This window comes from Micromesistius poutassou (genome assembly GCF_964030765.1).
Source record: "Micromesistius poutassou genome assembly, chromosome: 2".
NCBI classification, from domain to species: Eukaryota; Metazoa; Chordata; class Actinopteri; order Gadiformes; family Gadidae; genus Micromesistius; species Micromesistius poutassou.
The window spans coordinates 2,122,981-2,144,937 of record NC_140272.1 but is presented as its reverse complement, the minus strand read 5'-3'; the positions used below and the strand labels follow the sequence as shown (position 1 = coordinate 2,144,937).

Sequence of the window (21,957 nt, the reverse complement as noted above, 5' to 3'; positions counted from 1 at the left end):
GAAGCATTGATGGTTTCTTGATGGAGCTCACAGAATGGGCAGTTAAGAGGTTCTCGCCATGTTTTTCCGGAACTGACTGCGAGCACAGTCTGACGTTTCAGCACCATTGGAGTGGACAGCGCTCGTATATAACCGCTCGTTCCAGCTCTGTGTGTCCACACCTTCAATATCATAAATAACAATGTAGTTCACACGGGGTTTGAGCCCAACTACAGTGGCTCTTCAGAAAACAAAATCTTTTGGTTGAAAATTTGAGAGATCTTTTAAAGTGTGTGATCAAGGCTGCATCCCATAACAACCGTTTTCCCTCTCTCTCTCTCTCTCTGTCTCTCCTTCTCTCTCTCTCTCTCTCTCTCTCTCTCTGTCTCTCCTTCTCTCTCCCTCTCCCTCTCCCTCTCCTTCTCCCTCTCCTTCTCAGAGACAGTAATGGAAGAGCAGGCATCATGTTGTCCATAGCCAGGGAGATGCTCCCTCCGCCCCCCCTCCCGTCCGACTTCATGATGGACAAGCCCCCCACGGAGCTCCACCACCACCACCCGGCCTCGCGCTCCACCGCCTCCCTCCCCCCAGACCCAGCGGCGGCGGCGGCGGCGGCGGCGGGGGGGGCGGCGACGGTGGACCTCACCCAGACCAAGGGCGGCTTCCGTCGGGTGCGGCTCAACGTGGGGGGCCTCCCCCACGAGGTGCTGTGGCGGACCCTGGACCGCCTGCCCCGCACGCGGCTGGGCAAGCTGCGGGACTGCGACAGCCACGACGCCCTGATGGAGGTGTGCGACGACTACAGCCTGGACGAGAACGAGTACTTCTTCGACCGCCACCCCGGCGCCTTCACCTCCATCCTCAACTTCTACCGCACGGGCAAGCTGCACATGATGGAGGAGATGTGCGCGCTGTCCTTCAGCCAGGAGCTGGACTACTGGGGCATCGACGAGATCTACCTGGAGTCCTGCTGCCAGGCGCGCTACCACCAGAAGAAGGAGCAGATGAACGAGGAGCTGAAGCGAGAGGCGGACAACCTGAAGGTGCGAGAGGGGGAGGAGTTTGACAACACCTGCTGCGCGGAGAAGAGGAAGAAGCTCTGGGATCTGCTGGAGAAGCCCAGCTCGTCCATCGCTGCCAAGGTAACGGGGGGGGGGGGGGGGGGGGGGGGGTCTGAGTGGGTCAGCACGCACGCAGAGACGCACGCACGCAGACGTGGACACACACACACACACACATACAGGGAGATACACACACAGATATGCATGCATGCATGCAGACTTAGAGAGAGAGACACACACACACACACACATACAAAATACACACACACAGATATGACTGGGTCTGTGTAGATCCGCACACACAGACAGAGACACACACCCACACACACGTAGATACACACACAGATACATAGTCGTGCATGCACAAACTCACACACACACACACACACACACACACACAAGTATAGATACACACACAGAAATACGCATGCGCGAACACATACAGACACACACGCACACACATAGATACACACACAAATAGATACACACACACAGATCGCACACACGCACACACACATACAAACACAAATGCACATGGTATTTGACTTGCAAATTGTATAAGAAATATAAATAAATAAATATCACTTATGGCTGTACATTTTGAATATGTGAGCACTCTCAACATCTAGTAATGTGGTAATTTTCACATTTCATGAATACATTTCCATAATCCCTGTGTGCTGGTTACCAGATAGTCCGTAGAGAGGCGTGATTAGGCTTCAGTCTTTAGTCATCAAAAGGTGTTTTTGCTGATCATGGATGAAAAGTTTTGCAAGTCAGGGTTACTTATTGATCCCTCAGTGACCTTCCTTCCTGACTATTAAAAGAGAACAGAACAGAGGGTCATGTGGAATCAGCAATGGACTCTCAAGAACTCTTAGCTATTCTATACCTACGGTGGAGTAGAAGGAAGAGGAACACAGTACAATTATCACAAGTTCAATATTGTGACTTTGTAATAATATGTATATATATATAAATCACATTTAATCCTAAACCATTATCAAGCTAATTATGTAAAACTATTCACTTATGTTATGTCAGCACTGTTCATAGCCCAGATTTGTTTTTCTCTCTTTAGTTTTATTTGAGGTGTTACGGTTTATATAAGACAGCTAAGTGTAGCACTACCACCACTACTACTGCTACTGCTACTATGACTACTGCTACTACTACATCTACTAATCCTACTACTATTTCTATTGCTAATACTCCTCCTCTACTATCACTACTACAAGTCATAGCATTAACTATGTCATTCAATAGAATTTCAATATCAGTCCTCTGTCAGTCCTCAGTAGGCATTCAGTAGGTCTTTAGTAGACCTTCAGTTGACCCTCAGTAGACCTTCAGTAGACCCTCAGTAGACCCTCAGTATGTCTGTGCTGCCTCTGAGATCCCTCTCATGTATCCTGGTCTGGGGGGACCAGACTGCCTTCCTCCGGTATCGCTCTAGCTATCGCTAATATATTTCGTCAAATGTGTTTGAGGAGGAACCCGCTGGAGGGGACTCACCTTGTGGTTGTCACCATGCCACACAGCCTTTTGATTACGTGGCTCTGTGGTGTTGTTGCTGATGTCCAGCTCTCATGACAAATTCTACATGTCTCTGAACGACACGACAGAGACATTGGGTTTACTCTGCATTTGTTATGGAGGCTGTTTCTTGATCTGCTCCGGTGCATAAGAGGGTTGTTTCAAGTTGATTTAGAGATGTTGTTGTTGTTGCTGCTGCTGTTATACCTCTGATTCAAAGTCTGTTTCCCTCCATCTGCTTATTGCTTGCCCACTGATAATAGCCTGACAATGTTATGCTCTATAATTACCTCATTGATTCACCATCTCTGCTCACAAAACAAAAATGGATCCGTCTGTGGAATATTTAATTTGGATAATCATTTCCAAATTTGTCAGCCCTTTATTCTATATTTGATCGTCAATTAGGGCAGCCAAAACGCTACCTGAATGGAGAAAGACAACAACGGACGCCACCACATGGTTTATGAGCCTGGGGTTTGGTGCTGGCTCACAATAGCTCACGACGGCACACACACACACACACACACACACCGGCAGTGTTTGAACAACAATTAGCATCCACGCACTCTAATCACGCAAGTCGTGATGGCGGCTGAGGGATCCTCACAGGAAGCTCCATGCCGGCGGTGGGCTTGCTGGCTGGCTGGCTGTGCTGGGGGGGGGGGGGGGGTGACTTGCAGGGAGGTCGCGTGGAGGGGCTGTCAGGCCACGCAAACACCCCGAGATGAGCTCTGCTGCCGAGTCAAGTCGGGGAAATCACTTCCTCATGCAGATCCAGGGGGAGATGTAAAATCAATGTTGATCCTATTAGAGTTTACAATGTTCAAATGCCTATCGAAGGAAGGCAGGCTCTATCGCTGTATGTGCATCATCACCCTTGTTCAAACGTCAACGTGGAGGAGAGAAATGAACGAGTTTAACGAAACAGGGATCTGTGGTGGAGTCGACCCACATACGGCGGTACATTTTGTGAAGGTTTTTGTGCCATAGCGTTGAAAGGTGGGCTTTCCCAGAAATGCACAGCTCTCCCCTGTAGTAAGTGCTTGCACTCCGGTCTGAGATTGGCCCTCTGACAAGTTGAGAGCAGACCCATGCCCTGGGAACAAGGGAGCAACAAGAAGCCAGAGTTTTTCGATCCCTAATTAGCTTAAGAGGGCAATATAAAACCACAGCGCAAACCTACTAAAAGCATGGCTGCATTGTGCTAACTATATATGAAACCCTGAAACAGTGTGGGCTCATTCAGTGGTCCAGATTTAACCACAACGTGAGGTGATATGCTGCGGCGGTCGTCAACGGAGACTCCCAGCGATAGATCTGCAATAGAATGTGTTCTGTGAATGTGCGTTTCACGTTTAGAAACTTGTAAGCAACGTAGGCCTAGATTATTCTGTGTGTGTGTGCACGTGTGTCTGTGTTTGTGTGTGTGATGAGTACAGAAACTCATTAAAATGTACAACCCCAGATGAATCTGGTTAAAAAAAAAAACAATTAAATCAATGTTATTCATGAGGGGTCCTTGCTCTCCCCTCCCCTTGTGCGCTGCCCCTGTTCTTAATTTCTCCCATTCTTGGGCCTCCTCGACCAGACAGGCGGCTAAATGTCAGGGAAATGTCACATTCATTATTCTCCAGGAGACCTCATGCTCCACGTTGAATCCTCCCCGGCCTCATCCCTCGTACCCCATATTGGTGGGGGTTCCTTTCAGCCAATCACATCATCTGGTTCTGACCGCTCCACACTATGAGATGTGTCCTTCTGGCAGGCAAGTAGGCCACTGAAGGGCTTTCATTTCGGGGGCTTCCATTGTATTTCAGACTTTTGCATTTGTAGAGATCAGTTCATTGTACATCCTTTGGGAATGAAGTATACAATAATGGGGTGATACGATAAGGGGTATATACAGGAAACATGGTGTGCAGAGTTTTGGAACTATATACAGCAAAACTATATAATGTACAGTCAGTGCTACGGTTGTATTGTTTTGGGATTATTCTTTCTGCAATGTCCTCAAGCTAATGTACAAAAAGAGGCCCACCATAGTATTTTTCCAGGTTGTCTAAGATTTTTCCAGGTTGCCTAAGAGTCACTAATGTCACTAATAGTGTCAGCATACTCTGATCTAAAGTCATTTCTACGAAACAGCCTGTGTAATGAAGGTGGGGGAAAGCCCTTGAAACAAACAAGCGTACAAGCTGTGCTCTACAACGACAACGTGTTCAGAGTCCCAAAATAGGGTTTTCTGGAGTATTCCTATGAAACGGGGGATACGTGGGGGACCTGTCTATAAATAAACACGACAGAGATAGCCTTTCCCCACTAAATTCAATTTGATCGTATCAACATGATTTGGAGTCAGGGCATCTGCTGGCCTAAAAACAGATCATTTTATTAGGAGACCACAAATGAACTGCAGAACAGGATATTGTATCACTGTCTCCTTGCTCTGTATTAAATGCAACTAACCCCCTCATGATTGCCTGGCGCTTGAGATCCCATCTCATTTGCCTGATAAGGTCAAAGTGCACGTGGATGTGTAAGACATGGTCCCTGACAGGCTCAAAGCAAGGGGGCAGCCATGGCTTTGGTCCAGGTCTGCCACGCTTCCAAATGTACAGTGACGTTTACCTGAGAAGTTGCCCTGTAATCTGTAGGGGTCAATCGTGATCCGCGGTAGAGAAGTGTGCACTTAATCCAAGGTTTGGTGTAGTTCATCCCTCAGAAGTTTCGCTGTCCTCCTTAGTATTTGCAGGTGTGTCCATGGATTCCTGAAGGATTTCTTGCTGGTTACCACATGCTGTGCTGCTCTAATGCTATAGATTAATCATCAGGAGAGAGTAGTCCTATTGATTAGGGGCTATGACCTGTGACCTCTTGTCAGAAGACCCACATAGACATGGCACATTCACACACACACACACACACACACACACACACACATACACATACACATACACATACACACACACACACACACACACACACACACACACATATATATATACATGCACACGCACGCACACACATACACACATACAAACACAAACACTCAAACAAACACACACGCACACACACACACACACACACGCACACACAGACACAAACCCACACACACACACACACACACACATACACACACTCACAGACACACATCCTAATCACGTTAAAACATGTGGACAGACAAGTGCATAGCTTGAGAACCTATGAAAGACCACGGCCAGAGTGAATGGATCCCTGTGATGATACTCTGTCTTCCTGTTCAGAAATAACTTCTCTCTGAAACACCAGCACTGATTCTGAATCCCACCATGACTCAGACACACACCCTGTTCACAAAGACAGATTCACAGGAACGCTGCAGACAAAATTATTCATTGAGAGGAATGGTGATTTTATCTTGTTTTTATGCTTCACCATGCAGTCCTTATCGGTCCTTGGTCTTGTGGTTTGGTGATGTTAAGTGCAGCAGGAGATCCTGTTGTGCTCTCAGTTTCCGTAGTAACCTGATATTACAGGGAAACGGGATCCATTTCTGTGTGACTGTATTGTTTCCTGTCAATGGACCACACTCACCCACTCACTACCTTGCTCCCTCACTCACTCACTATCTCACTTATTTACTCAATAACTACTTCCCTCACTCACTCACAACCTCACTCTCTCACTATCTTACTCACTCACGCACTCACTCACTCACTCACTCTCCCACTCACTCTCTCTTCCTTACACACTATCTCACTCACTCACTCACTCACTCACGCACTCACTCACTCACTCACAACCTCACTCACATTCTACCTAACTCAATCACTCACATGCTCACTTGTTCACTGCCATTGCAAGTATGCCTCATGTTGTATTTGGTCAGATTCAAAATTCACAATTGCAATATTATATATTTGTATAACAGTATATTCACAGAGCAAAAGCAAGTCTCAAGTAATGTATATGTTTTCCCCCTTACCCTAAGAATTATCCTTCCCCTTTAAATCTTAAGCGAAAATGTTTATGTCTATCTAAAGAAAGAAATTGAAATTCTCTAAAGCAAATTGCCTCCCTTATCTTGAGTTGTCCCCTTTATCCCCGGAAAAAATATGTTGTTGCCCTTATCTTGTCCGGATTATCCGCCAATGAGGCCACAGCCACACTACACCATCACCACCAGCACCCCACTAAGTAGCAGCGTCGGTAGAAGGTGGGATAAGCATCCATGATCCTGAAGTGGAGCGTTTATAAGCAGGGCTTGTGCTCCTCCTTGCTGATAGGCTTAACCCAGGTGTGAACACGGGGGAGCCACCTGCAGCAAAGTTCTCATAATTGGCACAGAGTCTGAAGCCTTTGATGTGATGAGACTCTCACTGCTGCTGGCATCATTTTCATAATTTACCCAGAAACCCATCCTGTGCTGCATGGAATGCTCAGGCCCCCCCCCAGACTGCAGTTTGAAACTTAGTTGGATTATGATCAATATTTTGGGAACACATTTGTTGGAAGAAAATGCATAACAAGCACAATGATATCAAAATAGATGATTCCCAAAAATAAACACATAATATAATGGTAATGATAATTATGATAACGATAATAATAGCGTCTATAAGACGAGATATTGTGTGAAAAGGCAGCCCTCCTTTTCACGTACCCACAACATTTAACTGATCAACACGCACACACGCATTCACACATATGGTAATGACACGCAGTGCCGGCAACCGCGTCTTGTCATTAAAACATTAAGGATCACGTTCTACTACATTATTCTTCTACATTATACTTTGGTAACTCATCTACACATCCTAGCAATCGGTTAGGTACCAGCCGATCTGCTCCATAACCCATTCTCTGCCATTAATCCATACATTTTGCACGACATAAACAAACACTGACAGTCCTCACTCACTTCCTGGTCCCCTCAAGCATTTCCAATGCCAGGCAACCCAGGCACCTGGAATCACTTAATTGTCTGATTGGGATGCGGGAAGATGACAGTTGTAAGGGGGGGGAATTGTTAGGGCTATAAGGTAATTATTATGGGGTGTTATATTTTTTTGCATAGTAATGTACATAATCATAATGTGAGATATGCGTAGTAGAAGAGAAAAGTGTGTATAAATGTTTGACAATGTTGTTAAGATTAACATAGCATTGTACATGGACCCCTATGCACCCCTATGCAAATGGTATCTCCCAAGGGAGATAATTGAATGGCTTTATTTAAGCCCTGTGTTCATGCCTGCAGGGAACCTGGGGAGGATCGCTTGTTGTGAGGCGGTGTATGTAGCACAATGTTTCCTGCAGACCTAGGACTAGCGAACAACCCTCGAGTTGATTTTGTTTTTGTTTCTCTAAGTATTTTTGTTTGGCTTGGCCACTTTTTTTTGAGTGAGAACTATAAATAAATTTGCCAAAATTTCATGCAAACCACAGTGCTGGCTGAATTCCTGTGACCTCCTCAATCAATCCAGTAGGCCCTATCCTGAAGTGGGAGTGAGCTGAGGGGCTCATCGCCACATATTGATTCACCAGATCTCAAGTGTTGATAATTTATCCTGACCTTTGACCCTAAGTCGTTATTGGGGCTGCACGATTATGATACAAATGACAATTTAATTATTTTGCCCGATATTGGAATTGTGATTATTCATTGCGATTAACAGATTATCGATTTAATTCATGATGTGTGGCACCTATGGTACATAAACAAATATTAAAATAAATAAATTGCTGAGATAAAGTCACAGTTTGGGATTTGATTTTAATGTAACATGCGTACAAAATCAGATGCAGGGTCATTATTGTTTAATATATTATTTTAATATTATTTTATTTTATCTTAATAGTTTTCTTCAGCCACAGTGCATAATGTATGTGGATGCATTAGATAACCATTTCATCAGTTATAATAGGGAGACACAATGTGGCCCTTGGGGGCCAGGAGCCCTCCAGGCCCCTGGGTAAAGTAACTCGTTATGCTCAGTCAGTAATCCAGCTTTGTCCTTCTTACTATATGCTAATTCCGGATCCGGCCGTCCCACTCTGTGACAGCAGAACTTCTGGGGAAGACGGGGCTGATAGCAGACACTGCGAGGGGCGGAGTTACGCCTTGTTGCCTCTTTCATTACGGAGATATTCCAATGAAACTCATTCACGCAAGTGGATGAAGCTTTCCAAAGAGGATTTGTCAACAGTGTCTAGAGGGTCGACACAGTGTTGATTTGAAAACTTTTACAGACACTCTTTTACACTTTACTACTACCGGCGGAGTTTGTGTTCAGCAATTATGCGCTTACACATCATCGCCTCCAGCAACATGATTGATGTTAGAAACAAATATGAAGTTAACGAAAGTGAAATGCCAAATTCACTCATATTTTGATATTGTCTGCCTTCAGACTCAGAGTGTGATTTGCGAGACTAACTGTGTGCTAACCAGAATTATAGAAAGTACATTGACCTTGAGTTTGGCCTAGTGATGAGGTGCAAGAAGCCTACTTGGAAGTATGAAGAACACTGGAAATGTGCAGATGTTTATGGATTATAGACTTGATGCTGGCTGAAAAGAGTTGTTTGACATTATTAATTCCTCCTACCATTTGTTAAATAGAGATCAGTTAGTCAGAAAGTTGTAAGTTGATTTGGTAACCTTTACATAAGGGTATAATAAGGAACTATTATTAAACATTTGTTAATGCAGTAATAAGCATTAACTAACAATTAACCAACAGTAAATGAACAGTTTACGCATGTCTAGTAATTATTTACTAATTGTGTTCATGTTAACTAAGGCAATGGTGTGCTTGCTATATAAGGTATTACTTTATACATTATTGAATAGGGTTAGGGAACGCCCCTGAGGTTAATCCTAACCCTAATAAATGATGCATCAACTAATATCTAAGTTAACATGAACACCATTAGTAAAGGATTACTAGACCATAACTTAAGCACCGTTTTGTCATTGGGCGGTGAACAAAGTCAGAGTAAGAGTAGTTTGCTGAGGGACCGCAGCAGGGCTGGAAAGACCCTCAGACCCAGCTGGTGAGCAAGGCCAGCTGGCTTATTGGACTACAACTGGGCTCGTCTGGAGGCAGGATTGGAGAGGAGGAAGGGCAACCCCTCCATCAACTGAAGGGAGATGTTTATTTTCACATTAAATGTTTATTGTCAGCTTTTGTTTGGCATTTTTATTTGTATTGCATTTTGTAACTAGGAGGCATCTATTTCCGCCTGTGTTTCTGCTGCAGTAAACACCACATTTCCCTGCCTGGCGATCAATAAAGTGTTGTCTTATCTAATCTTTTCATATCTTGGAAGGGTATTTTTGAGGAAACCATTGCTGTCAGACTGAGCAAGAGAGACATTATGTAAGTTAAGTCAAAACATGTAGAATATTACAATAGATGACAGATTTATTTTAATGGAATTTAAAGGGAGATGAAGACCCCTCTTTTGTCAGCCTGGGGAAAGAATAATTCTAACATAAACAGAAAGAAAAATCATTATGTTGTATATGATATGGGGATTGGTTGGTTACGTTTTAACACAACATTAAAAAATAAGTACATAATACAAGGTGCATAACTTCAGAATATGGTTATTTAAAAAGATGCATGGAAAAATATTGATTTGCTTTGAATATGAATCACCTGTAAAGATAATTGGAAATATCTCCCCTTATATCTGCACACATCTTAACATGCAGCCTTTCTTAATACTACAATCCCCTGTTGGTATTTCTCACCTGTCGGATGTGCGTTTGTTTTGAGTTTAGGTGAAGAAAAGAAAATCCCATACAAACCAAACCAACAAATTAATTCTTTCTCACGTTTGTGGCATTTTTTAGCAACGTCCAACTGACGTCCGACTGACGTTTGAATAATTGCTGTCAAACCAGCGCAGGGTTAGCAGTGAAAGTGTGTTTACACAGAGACATGGTGTACCTGAATACTCTGTTAGGCGACAGTGACATGTATACTTGTATATTCTGTTAGGGTACAGTGACATGTATACTTATGTATAATATATTAGAGTAAAGGGACATGTGTACCTGAATAAGGTCACAGAGACATGGTATACTTATGTATATTCTGTTACGGTACAGTGACATGTATACTTATGTATATTCTGTAAGGTAAAAGAGACATGTTTATATTCTATAAGATCACAGAGACATGTATATATTCCGTAAGGTCACAGAGACATGTATATATTCCGTAAGGTCACAGAGACATGTATAACTATAGATTATTTTAGGGCGAAGAGACTTGAATGATTATAATCACGCATTATTCATTCATATTATATAGGCCATTATGTACTGTATATATATATCGTTCAAGATATTCTTTCATATTCTTTCTAACTTACCGATGCATTGAAATCCAGCTGCAGGTTAAAAGACGTAATGGATGGTTAAACCAGCAACACAGGTCATACCAGGGCAAGAGTCTGTGTGGGACCTGTGGCCGTGAAGGGAGAGCGGCCTCACTGCGTGAATACGCTCACCAGAACCTCCCCCATGACAAGTGATCCACTTCGGCAAGGACCTTAAAGTCCGCTGTCACTCAACCCGCTTTCTCTCTATCAGCCCAGTAACCCTGGGGCCGGGATGAATGGCTCTGTCACTATGGCGACGATGACAGAGCGCTCCGTGAACAGCGTCATCCGCCGATGCAATGCATCGCCACACACGATAAAACTTTGCTTTTCCATTTGACAATTTTTTTGTTATTTCGTCCGCCCCATCCTCTCTCTCTCTCTCTCTCTCTCTCTCTCTCTCTCTCTCTCTCTCTCTCTCTCTCTCTCTCTCTCTCTCTCTCTCTCTCTCTCTCTCTCTCTCTCTCTCTCTCTCTCTCTCTCTCTCTCTCTCTCTCTCTCTCTCTCTGATTTAGACCCACTGGTGCGGAGACTTGCACAGGTAGAGACATGACCTTGGAGAAGGGTGAAGGGTGGCCGAGAGACGGAAATAGAGTGAAGATGAAGGAAGAGGAGAGAAACCTTCATCAGGATAGGAGGTTATTGGTACGAAAGAGGGTTGGTGGGAGGAGGGGGGGGGGGGGGGGGGGGGGGGGTGCACTACTTGACTACTGGTGCGAAGACTTTGTCCTTGACGAGCACTTTGGCCCGGCGCAGGACGGCGTGCATGTGTAGGCACAGGCCAGTGTGGGCACAGGCATAGACACACGAACATGCACACACACACACACACACACACACACACACACACACACAAAGCTGGATGAAAACTTCTATTTTTTTACTCAGCCTGCTATTTTGGTTTTGTTTGTGGCTATGGCTGAAATCTCTCAGATGTTAGTCTGAATCTGATGAGGTTGAAGCAAAGACTAGGCTTGGCCTTCCTGACTAGCCATATTTTAGTTATTTGAATATTCTTTATATTGCTATCAATCTCTCTCTCTCTCTCTATATATATATATATATATATATATATATATATATATCCATCTACCTATGTATGTATGTATGTATGTATGTATGTATGTATCTATCTATCGTTTGATGTATCTGTCTATCTCTCTATCTATCTATCTATCTATCTATCTATCTATCTGTCACTCTCTTGTCTAAGATGTATAGAGAAAGACAGTCACCATGGCAACTGTCCCTTCTGTGATATTTGAACTTGCAGCTGTCTCTTCACTCTATTCAAGCAGCATTGTTGATTTTGGGTTTTGTATGTGTGTGTGTGTGTGTGTGTGTTTTTGTGTTTATTTGCATGTGTGTGTGTGTGTGTGTGTGTGTGTTTGTGTGTGTGTGCATGCGCGTGTGTGGGTGTCGGTTTGTGTATGTGCATGTGTGTGTGGGTGTGTTTGTGGTGTGTGTCTTCCTTTGCAATGCTTTCCCAGGCACTGGTGATGCAATGTTTGTCTTTTGCATTACAGATTACAGCTTTTCTCCATTACACAATCTATTGTACCATAATCAGCATAAGCCACCCCATTTAACTAGAATTACCTTATTTCACATGATTCAGCCTATTCTGCATCATTTATCTCCATATTGTCGTCTTTGTAATCTGTATGCCACGTCTCCCAGTTATAATGAGGTAGGTGGGAAACAGGGCCCTGTCCCTCACTATGGAAATCAGTTCAAGCAATTTATCCACTCGTCCAATTTGTTCCTTAGAAATGAATCTCGGTAGCGTCTCCTAGGTGGAGGAACGTGATGGCCAGTCATGTGGGAACTAGGATATCACTCGGTAATGAAACCTGGCAGAGGAGCTGCTTGTCTATAAATACGAGGTTCAAGCGTATGATGATCCCAGCGTTGTGGATGCACCAGACCAGGCCTGATACTGGGGTGGCTATTTATAAAGCCACCGTGGACTGGCCCGGGTTTAAATATAGATGCTGAGTCTGGGTTCTCTTCTTCATCTGAGATGCATGAATAATTGAGAGGGAGAGAATATGAGGTGGGCTTCATTGAGGAGATGAATTGTACTGGACCTGTACAGGGGTTTCGTCCGTGTGTGTGTGTGTGTGTGTGTGTGTGTGTGTGTGTGTGTGTGTGTGTGTGTGTGTTTGTGAGTGAGTGTGTGACAGAGATAGTACACAAAAAAAAAAAGTCAGACGGAGACGTGTGTAGCATCTTTACAGTCCCGTGTACGTATCACACTTGCTATCTTCTCAAGCATTACTTATTATCAGCAATAATGAACAGTTTAACCACGCACACACCGCGTACGTTTCTCCTTACGAAACAGCGAGTCGAGACGCTCCCGGTTGTCTAACGCGACGGCACGTGCGATCCCGTGATTAGAGGCAGCCTGGCTCGAGAGTCAGTTCGTTAGGGCTCATTAGTGTCATTAGGAACAGGTGTAGTTGATTAATGATTGGGCAGCATTTCAGCAGCCCTCCCCGTCGCCTCCACCTCCAGCGTCTCACACAACCGGCGGGACGGGGATGACATAAGCCGGTGGATCCTGTGTTCCCATTGAGTCGCTCACAGAGAGACGCAGAGGGACTGCTCTCTTGAGTCTCTTCGTCACAGCTAACATAATCCTCTCATCATTTGTTTGTTGTGTGGTCGTATGTTTTGGTGTGAAAAAGTTAATTTCTTGAGTTTATCTCCCCAAGTGAGGGCAGGGGCTAATCATTGATTTTAGCATTGATACGATGGCTTGGTAAAATAATATTCCACTGGGGGTGTAGAATTTAGGCTCTGTGTTTCTGTATTTGTTCATGAGTGCATGCAATTTTGTGTGTGTGTGTGTGTGTGTGTGTGTGCTGTGATAGTGTGTGTATGTGTGTGCTTGTGTGAGTTTAAGTGTGTGTATGTGTGTATGTGTATTTGTGTGTGTGTTTATGTGTGTATGTGGGTATGTATAAGTGTGTGTGTGTGTGTGTGTGTGTGTGTGTGTGTGTGTGTGTGTGTGTGTGTGTGTGTGTGTGTGTGTGTGTGTGTGTGTGTGTGTGTGTGTGCGCGCATGCAAAGAAGTGTGTGTGTGCATGCGTTTTCATGCTATCAGGCTAGGGGAAATGTGGAAGACACGGTCTCCTCCCGTCTCCATGGAAACCCCATCCTTTGAGAGGCGAGCAGCAGGGCCCCTCTGCATTGAGCGAATGCAGAATGCATTATTCCCTATTACCCAGGGCTCACATGATCACGCTGCTCTGTGAGACACTGATTTGGAGGGAATTGAGACAGAAAAAATATCAAACACTATCAAGTTCCCCAAATAACTGTTTTAATAGCCTGAGTCATACAAATGAATGCCAGGCAATGCTAAGCTGGTTAGCATGAATACAACTCTCTACACATCTCTTGTTTATTACCAGGGCCAAGGTTCTGGATAACAACAAATATAGAGTGCACCAGTAAAGGGCAGACTTTCTGCTTCATGCATTATGCTCCTCAGTCCTTTTGGGAAGATGTCACAGCAATTAGCTATACTTATGCCCCAACGAGCGAGCCAAAAATGAATTAAACAAAACAGGGTGACAGAGAAAATATATTCAGGCGTTGCGGATGGTTCAACGCCGGGTGAGTGTTGAATAAGGAAGAAGGGCGAGAGAGGAAGCGTGTAAGGGCGAGTGGGGAGAGAGAGAGAGAGGGGCGTGAGCTGGAGGAGGAGGAGGGAAACGTCAGACTTGTTTTTTTTCTTTTACAAGCAGGTCCGTGTAGGCACCTCCTGTCGCGCTTCGAGGGGGTTGTCATGGTGACTGTGGCTGCCTGCCCAGGCTGTATAGGAGCTGTTGCTTCGCAAGGCCGGCCTCCTCAGATGTGGTCATAGATTAGAACGACTCGCCGTAAGGTGGGGTGTGGTTCACTCACATGACATCCAGAGGATTCCAGCTCTGTGTGTTTTAGTCACTATGTAAACGGCCAACGAAAGCAAACACAGATCCAAACACACACGGATTGCCCCCGTTGCGTCGGGTGCTTCAAGGTGTGTGCGCTTCCGGGGATTTCTCCCTCTGTGCCGGGGGAGTTCAAGTTGAGGCAAGTGGGACTTCCTGCAGAATGCTGCAGGAGGGCCAGACTGGCGCTGCTGAAGCAGTAGTGACAGAGGCGTCAGGGGATTACGGGAGTTCCTCTGCTGCCCCCCCCCCACCACCCCCCCCGGGGAACGCCACCAGGGGTTTAGGGTCTGCGAGACCCGGATACACACGCATCACATGACCCAAGTGCGAAAACCAAAGGAAAAACAACACCGTTCAACAAAGAGGGCGTCTCTAAGTGAAGACCTCAATTGGCGCCACGGGTTCTGGGAACTTATGTTGGTGTTTGGAGCATGAATCTAATACGGGGGCGGGGGTCCGGGTGGGAGGGTCGTCTGACCCCGACAGTGCCGGTGTAGCACAAAGAAAATGAATCATTGCTGCTGGGACACAGTCCACATAAAATGAGGCCATGGGCACTGAATGAGAACTAGCACAGAGGCGAAAAAAGGAAGCTCAAGGCAGCAATTCTAGGGAATGAATGAATGCAATGAATGCATCAACGGTTCTGTAAGTGCTCTTTTAGATCGATGCGGAAAGTGAAGATGAGGTCCACACAAACCGACAGCCTTCAGCTTTGCGTGGGTTGTCTGGATCTTATGTTTCTATATGCAACCGTAGCTAGCTGTGTCAGGCTTGGGTCACAAGATCAAAAACAAAGATGGCAAAAACACGAGGAGGACATGTTAACCCAATTACAACGCCGGAAAAAACAAAGAGGAAGAAACCAGAACACCCACAGAACAAGATGAAAGGGTGTACATGTAATATCCTGAGACATTGAACTACCAGGTGAACCGTAGAAGCAGCTTTGATAAGGTCAAACATTTATTAACTTATGTTTGTAATGTACCCAACGAGACATTCAGCAGATCATTATAAAATAATTTATAATTGATGTATTCGAATTTGCATTTAAAATGTATTCAGTGATAGTCCAGTAGGACACTAGGAGAGTCGGGGATAGGAGTGGGGTGGGTGGGGGTGAGAGAGAGAGCGAGAAAGAGAGAGAGAAAGAGAGAGCGAGAGAAAGAGAGAGAGAGATAGAGAGAGTGAGAGAGACAGAGAGAGAGAGAGAGAGTGAGAGAGAGACGAGCAAGACAAAAGAGAGAAACAGACAAGAGAAACGGAGAGATTGAAATACATTGAGGCAGAGAGAGCGAGAATGAAGGGCATAATGAAAGTGTAACAGGGACCTTAGACCACAGGGAACTGGGATTGCTTTTCTTATTGGAATGTCACCTCAGAACCATCATGTTTCACACAAGAAGTACCAGAGGTGACTCCATTAGTCTTTTTATAGTTTCTCCGATTCTATTACCTGCATCTTTTTCCTGTCCCACATATGCCAAACTCTTACCCCTTTGTCTGGCCCAACACCCCACCTCTCTCCATCGTCTAGTTTGGCCTTACTCCTGTTACCATTCACTGCTTTAGTAAATACCATGATTTGTTTTCAGCAATTTCCGTTTCGGGTGTAATAATCCTATCATTGTAGAGGTGGAGAAATGCTGGCATTGTTGCAAGGGCTTGGATAGCACACACCATAGCAGCTAATGACTAATGATACTGCTGGAAATAGAACTCGCAGAGACACACACACACACACACACACACACGCACACACACGCACACACACACACACACATGCACACACACAGATCTGTAAATCATATTTTCCCATTACATCATCAGCAAACTTCCACCGTTGCGACTCTGCCTCTCCTGTGCTTCATGAAGTCACACTCCAGGAAGTGAGGAGAGAGGATAGACCTGGATAAACAGGACAGGATCTCTCCCATGATGCTATGGCAACAGTGTTCTGCTGCTCTGATTGGTCCTAGATAAGGTTGCCTCTTTGGCCATCACTTTTCCTCCTGGGAGCCGGAGCCGAGTGATTAGGCTGTTGTCAAGGGCCCGGCTGTCTGTCATGTGTTAACAACCAGTGCTGTTGCTCCATTTCGGCTGCCGCTCCCTCCGTCATTTCCTCTGGAGGATTTAAAAGGCCTTTGTGCCGTCTGTTTGTGCAAGAGTCTGTGTGCAAACAATGCATGCTTTATGGCTCAAACATCGCTGTTGACCCAGCTAGTGCACTCTGCAAAAGAAATCACTGCCGTCTATATATATTTTTGCAAAGGTCAAGAAACGTGTGAAGGGGAGAAGTCTAAGCGCAAGTTACAGTGTGGTATCTGCTGAACTAAACACGCGGTACCACTGTATATGAAGCGGTGAGCAGCAGACTTGTTTGTCTGCACTGTAGGTCAACAGGCACCGCGTTCCTGCGAGGACCTGTCTCTTGACCCCCGTGTGCTACACAGTCTGGTGTGTGGGGGGAGATCTTGAGTACTCAAGTGTTTGTGTAATCCTGCACTTCGTAGTCTTGCTAAGAGCTAAGTTTCCATGTTCAATTGTTCTCACTTGACCAACCTTCCCCACGGCTCGTCTGTAGAGAACCATGAAGAGGGGGCGTCAATCACACGTTTGTCCAGAAATACATGTAGTCTGTTGAACCAGCAACTGTCGAGAGCAGACAGCTGAGTTTTTACACCAGTGATCCCCGATATGCAACGTATGGATTAGGGCGTCTGTTGTGCGTGATCAGACCAGTTCTAAGTCACTGAATGGCTGCGTACGTCATAGATACACAATTACCCGTGCAAAACGCTACCAGCGTGTATCATCATCAATAAAGAGAGACAGGGACCCTGCTGCTCTGAGATGAGGAGCCGCTGATTCCATGCCCTTCAGACCCGGGCTGGGAGAGGGAAAGATTGAAGCTTCACCTCATTAAAATAGCAAATCCCCATATTTAAAAAATAAATAAACCAATTTAACAAACCCAGAATAAGAAAGTGAGTTGACATTAATAATTCAAAATGATTTGCCTTGGGTTTTTTCATTTCTATTTTATACTCTTAATTTGTTTTTGCAGGCGATATTTTTCCCTTTACTATATTGAAAAATATGTATTATATTAATCCTAGAAAGCTATAGCATGCCATACCATCATAACCACAATAGTACATTGGACTTATATGTACCCTACACCCTACTTTTCAGCATAGTATTTATATTGTTTAGTACATAATATATATTGGTATCCCCACACTGAAAGAGATGGGCCCTTCTTATTAAAAATGATGAGAGATACATTACGATAATTCACAAGTTATGCTGCTAAGCTCAAACAGAATATGGAGGAGCAACTGCCAAAAAGCAAATAGTTATTAGTGCTACATTTGCGGTCGTTGATAACATTGACATAGACAGCAACTGAGCAGTTAGAACACATGCCTAATGGCCTGAGAAATGATCTAAACGTATATTATATGCAGCTTTTAAATAATCTATGTATGTTTAATATATAAAATACAAAAGTGGTATTGATTCAAAAGAAGACATTAAGTTATTCTGTAATTATGAGACTGCGTGCATAAACTTTATTTGTAAAATAATTGTTCATTATGAATGAGATTGTACTTTATATCTTGTAAAATAGCCTGACACATTATTCACCTTGCTTCTTCACTAGTTTGGTCTACTACCCGTGCCCTGGTGCATTAAAATAGCAGACACAGAATTTGTATCATGAGTGAGACACGTGATTATCCTACAATTATGCTTCTGTGAAAAGGGTTTTTCCTAGGTATTAATTCAAGTGTCCTTCCATTGCGCTGTTTGCTTGACTGTTTAGCCAGGGTTTGCATTACGGCGTAGTAACCATTATCTTTCCCTCTAACACTCACTCATGTGCAAAGGAGCAATTCTCGTCTCATGAGTGGGTCATGAATTAATAACTGTGTCAGTCACCATCCATTAGCTCAAAGTCAAACTCAGACTCCTGAACATTTGAAATGGGAAGACATGGCATTCAAGGCAACATGTTGACACTCTAATCAAAAACAGCGCTGCGGTAGTGTTGGTCAAAGGGAGGGAATGTTTGTAAGAACTATGAATATTTATACTACATCTTGCTTATACAATCCTGATCAGCGTTTATGCCCTTGTGTGTTTCAGATCCTGGCCATCATCTCCATCCTCTTCATCGTTCTGTCCACCATTGCCTTGTCTCTGAACACCCTCCCAGAGCTCCAGGACACCGATGAGTTCGGCCAATCGACAGACAACCCCCAGCTGGCCCACGTGGAGGCGGTGTGCATCGCCTGGTTCACCATGGAGTACCTGCTCCGCTTCCTCTCCTCCCCTAACAAGTGGAAGTTCTTCAAGGGCCCGCTGAACGTCATCGACCTGCTGGCCATCCTGCCCTACTACGTCACCATCTTCCTGACGGAGTCCAACAAGAGCGTGCTGCAGTTCCAGAACGTCCGGCGCGTGGTCCAGATCTTCCGCATCATGCGGATCCTGCGCATCCTGAAGCTGGCCCGGCACTCCACCGGCCTGCAGTCTCTGGGCTTCACCCTGAGGAGGAGCTACAACGAGCTGGGGCTGCTCATCCTCTTCCTGGCCATGGGCATCATGATCTTCTCCAGTCTCGTCTTCTTCGCCGAGAAGGACGAGGACGACACCAAGTTCAAAAGCATCCCGGCGTCGTTCTGGTGGGCCACCATCACCATGACCACCGTGGGTTACGGAGACATCTACCCCAAAACTCTTCTGGGGAAGATAGTGGGCGGTCTGTGTTGTATAGCAGGAGTCCTGGTGATAGCCCTGCCCATTCCTATCATTGTAAATAACTTCTCAGAGTTTTATAAGGAACAGAAAAGACAGGAGAAGGCTGTTAAACGAAGGGAGGCTCTGGAGAGGGCCAAGAGAAACGGCAGCATCGTCTCCATGAACATGAAAGAGGCCTTTGCACGAAGTGCAGAGCTGATGGACGTGGTGGTGGAGAAGAGCGAGCGACCGCAGCAAAACCACCTGTCCCCCAGCCGCTGGAAATGGACTCCCAAGAGGGCTGGCTCGGAGACCAGCTCCAATCACTCTTTAAATGCCAAGGAGCTAGGCTCTCCGAGCAAAGATGGAACCACCAGCCCCCAGGGGCTTAATGCCCAGAAGCTGGAAGAGATGTACAACCAGATGGCCATGACGCAATCCCAGCCAAATCTCAATGCAAAAGACAAAAGCTCCCGAGTTGGCAAACACAGGGATGAGATAGAGCTGGGAGCTATCCCAGACCCGGGCCAGCCCATGATGGGCACAAGGGAAGCTGCGGGAGACATGAAGAGCTTGTCGAGCATAGACAGCTACATCAGTTGCGCCACAGACTTCCAGGAGAATACCCGGTTCCCCCATAGTCCAGCTGTGGGCCTTGGCCTCCAAGACAGCAGGCGGTTCTCCCACAGTCCTGCCAGCGGCCTGGGCGGTGGGCGCGCCAGTGCCAAGACTGTCCTGCAGCCCCCCCCGGAGCGCGAGCCGGTGTTTACGCCCATATCCGGTCCTCTATTCCCCGAGAAGACACCCAAATTCTTCTTCTCCAGCAACTTTTCCAAACACCGCACCCCGAAGGGCGGTTGCCGTAGTGACGGCGACAGCGGCCCCTCGCCCGTGTCCGACAGCTCCATCCTCTCCGACCACTCACTGTTGACCTCCGGGGCGTCCGTCTACACCACGGCCAGCAGCCGGACGCCGCCCAAGTCCCCGGAGAGCGCCACGCTGACGCAGGCCGTGTTCACCTTCCACGACTCGTCCATCAGCAAGTACATCGACGCCGACACGGACGACGACGAGCACCTGCGCGACATCTCCGACGCCAACCCCTCCGAGCGCCTCCTGGCGGGCTCCAGCCCCAAGTGCCGCATCAACAGCACCTACCAGAGGGGCACCAACCACCTAGAAACGGCCCAGAAAATGCTGGGCCATAACTGTCTGTTCCCCCTCGAGGGGATTCGAAAGGGGATCCACGAGAACCACATGGTGCCCGAGGCGACGCGCAAAGCCAAAGTAGGGAGGGGAACGGCGAACAAATTGAACGAGAGTCTCTGAGAGCAGAGGCAGGAGAGAGAACACGACCAGCACAACAAGGGGGGTAGAATAAGTGTAGCACGCAAACATGGAGAGTGTCATGGTGGACCATTCCGGAGGGACACAAAAACACTCTGGATGAACAACAGATAACAGAACATAGGCCGGGGAGGAAGAGCGCGGGGGTGGATGGGGGGGGAGGGTGTGGAGGGAGGGTGTGGGGTGGGTGACAAAGTGTGTCACACTATGCTGGGACATGGAACAATCGAGAGATTGTTCGAGAGCCTCAGGTTCGGTGGTGAGCACTTTGGGGAAATGACCCCCCCCGAGATGGAGAACGTCACTGCCCCTTTTTTCACTTTCTTCTGCTACTCGACCGCCACAAGAAAAGGAAAGCAATCCAAAATTTGTCAGTATTCCAGGGTTTCCCAACAGGAAAACCGGAAATTAGATGTTATGGTGACCCTCCTCGGCATGGTTAATGGGACAGAGAGAGGGGACACAAAGAGCATTCTATGGGTCATCTTCTTCATATTCCCCGGAGGGGAAACCTCACCTCCTACTGAATCCGGTTCCCGTCTCCTCTGGTGGTGGTGTTGAAACGAGAGGCGAAGGACCTAGACGCTTGCACCCTCCTTATTTGCACCCTCCATCTCAAAATCTGGCCTTACTCATTACCTTGTACACACATGCACGCACACACACACACACACACACACACAAATACAATGCACACAACACACACACACACACACATGTGAATGTTTGCTTGTATGTCCTAAAAGAAATGTATGTATACAAGTTTGCAGATTGTCCGACCTGATTTATTTTTCTATAGATAAGATACATTTAGCAATTTAGGAATATGTGATATGCTCTAGTCTAATGTGTTATTATTATTGTTATTATTATTATTATTACTATTATTATTATTATTATTATTATTATAAGTGGTACATGGTCCTTTCTGAAGTTCTGTGTGCTGGTCAAGCAGAAGC

The 21,957-nt window shown here is 45.8% G+C and overlaps 1 protein-coding gene across 1 annotated transcript; it reads left to right on the top strand.

Moving 5' to 3' along the window:
* Positions 1 to 443: 443 nt before the first annotated feature.
* Positions 444 to 20,980, top strand: kcnb1 (potassium voltage-gated channel, Shab-related subfamily, member 1; the record flags this gene model as incomplete). Its single annotated transcript, XM_084464522.1, has 2 exons — positions 444 to 1,121; positions 19,058 to 20,980. The coding sequence occupies 2 exons, from the start codon at positions 444 to 446 to the stop codon at positions 20,978 to 20,980; spliced, it is 2,601 nt and encodes an 866-aa protein (XP_084320648.1).
* Positions 20,981 to 21,957: the final 977 nt, after the last annotated feature.